The sequence below is a fragment of the Humulus lupulus genome, chromosome 1 (genome assembly GCF_963169125.1).
Source record: "Humulus lupulus chromosome 1, drHumLupu1.1, whole genome shotgun sequence".
NCBI lineage: Eukaryota > Viridiplantae > Streptophyta > Magnoliopsida > Rosales > Cannabaceae > Humulus > Humulus lupulus.
In genome coordinates, this window is record NC_084793.1 from 238,354,794 (window position 1) to 238,356,905 (window position 2,112).

The window sequence follows — 2,112 nt, forward strand, 5'->3', positions numbered from 1 at the left end:
ACCCCATCAACCAACATATGGGCTAAATCCTCGACCGTATTATGATCCTTGCCAAGAAATGCCACAACACCCACAACTGCATCCTCAAGTGAACCCACTAGAAGCACAGTCAGATACGTTGAACCAATTTATGGCTGAAACAAGGTCTTCGATAAGGAGTTTGGAGACACAAATTTGTCAAATAGCAAAGTTAGTGTCTAACTGGGTTCAAGGGAATTTACCAAGCTCCATTGAGGTAAATCCTAAGGAGCAATGTCAAGCTATCACATTGAGGAGTGGTACTAAGTATGAAGGGCCTACAGTCAAGAGGAAGTGGAGAAGACACATAATCAAAAGGTAGCTAGTCCAAAGCAAGAGAAGGTTAATGAAATTCTTCAGAAGAAAAGGGAAAGACAAGCCTATAACAGTGGAGCATACCCCAAAAATACCATATCATCAAAGGTTTCGAAAGGTGATTCTTGACAAGAAATTTTTTAAATTTCTTGGGGTATTCAAGAAAATTCACATCAACATACCGTTTGCATAGGCCCTTGAAAAAATGCCTAGTTATGTGAAGTTCATGAAGGATATACTGTCTAAGAAGAGGAGGATGGAAGATTATGAGACAATAGCTTTGACTGAAGAGTGCAGTGCCATATTACAGCGAAATCTTCCTCAGAAGTTAAGGGATCTAGGGAGCTTTACAATACCTTGCACCATTGGTAATTTTCAGTGTGAAAGAGGGTTGTGTAATTCGGTGCAAGTATTAATATGATGTCACTCTCTATATTTCGAGGACTGGGACTAGGAGAAGCTCACCCCACCACAGTCATACTTCAATTGGAAGATAGATCAGTCAAGCATCCTCGACGTATTATTGAAGATGTTCCTGTAAAGGTGGACAAATTTATCTTCCCTGCTGATTTTATGGTACTTGAAATGGAGGAAGATGAGGATGTTCCTATTATCTTAGGGATGCAATTTTTAGCCAGTGGGCAAGCATTGATAGATGTACAAAAGGGGGAGTTGAAGTTAAGGGTTCAATGTGAGGAGGTGATCTTCAATGTGTTCAAGGCTTTGACTTATCCTCGGGCAAGTGATAGTTGTTGCATTGTGAATTTTTTAGATGAAGAATGTTCAAAGGGGAAGCCTACAGAGGATCCTCTAGAGTTGAGTCTGATATCGAGCCCAGAAGAACGTGATGGCACTGAGGCCATTGAGTATGTGAAATGGTTGAACGCAGATGGGCAGATTTACAAGAAAAGGTATGAAGAATTGGGTCAAGGGCCTGAACGACCACTTCCATCCATATAGAAGCCACCAACTCTAGAGATGAAGTCTCTACCTGAACACCTCCGCTACACTTATTTGGGTGAGAAAGAGACATTGCCTATCATTATTTCTGCTTCGTTATCTACTATGGAAGAAGAGAAATTACTCAGAGTATTAAGCATAAGTTAGCCATTGGATGGACGCTAGCTGATATAAAGGGCATAAGACCCTCAACAGTTATGCATTGTATTTTAATGGAAGATGACAGGAAGCCAAGTATCAATGCTCAGAGGAGGTTAAATCCCCAATGAAGGAGATGGTAAGAAAGGAAATCTTGAAGTGGATGGACGCGGGAGCGATAAACCCAATTTCAGACAATGCATGGGTTAGTCCTGTTCAAGTGGTTCCTAAGAAGGGAGGAATGACGGTGTTCAAGAATGATAACAATGAGCTCTTTCCAACTCGTACTATGACGAGGTTGAGAATATGCATTGACTACCGAAAGCTTAATAAGGCAACAAGGAAAGATTATTTTCCTTTGTCTTTTGTGCACCAGATGCTTGATACATTAGCAAGCCATCCTTACTGCTGCTTTTAAGATGGGTACTTTGGTTATCACCGAATTCTCGAAGATCAAGAGAAAACTACATTTACTTGTCCATACGGTTCATTTTCCTTTCGGAGAATGCCGCTTTGATTATGTAACGCTCCAGCCACATTTCAACATTGTATGATGTCCATTTCTTTGACATGGTAGAAAAAGGTATAGAGATTTTTATGGATGATTTTTCAATCTTTGGTTATTCATTTAATGGATGTCTAAAAAAATTGGAGATGGTATTGAGGAGATGCGAAGAGTCG

The 2,112-nt window shown here is 40.3% G+C and overlaps 1 protein-coding gene across 1 annotated transcript; it reads left to right on the forward strand.

The window, feature by feature from the left end:
• Positions 1-538: 538 nt before the first annotated feature.
• On the forward strand, positions 539-1,293 carry LOC133831276 (uncharacterized). The gene is made up of 2 exons (XM_062261521.1): positions 539-701; positions 788-1,293. The coding sequence occupies exons 1-2, from the start codon at positions 539-541 to the stop codon at positions 1,291-1,293; spliced, it is 669 nt and encodes a 222-aa protein (XP_062117505.1).
• The last annotated feature ends 819 nt before the right edge of the window (positions 1,294-2,112 follow it).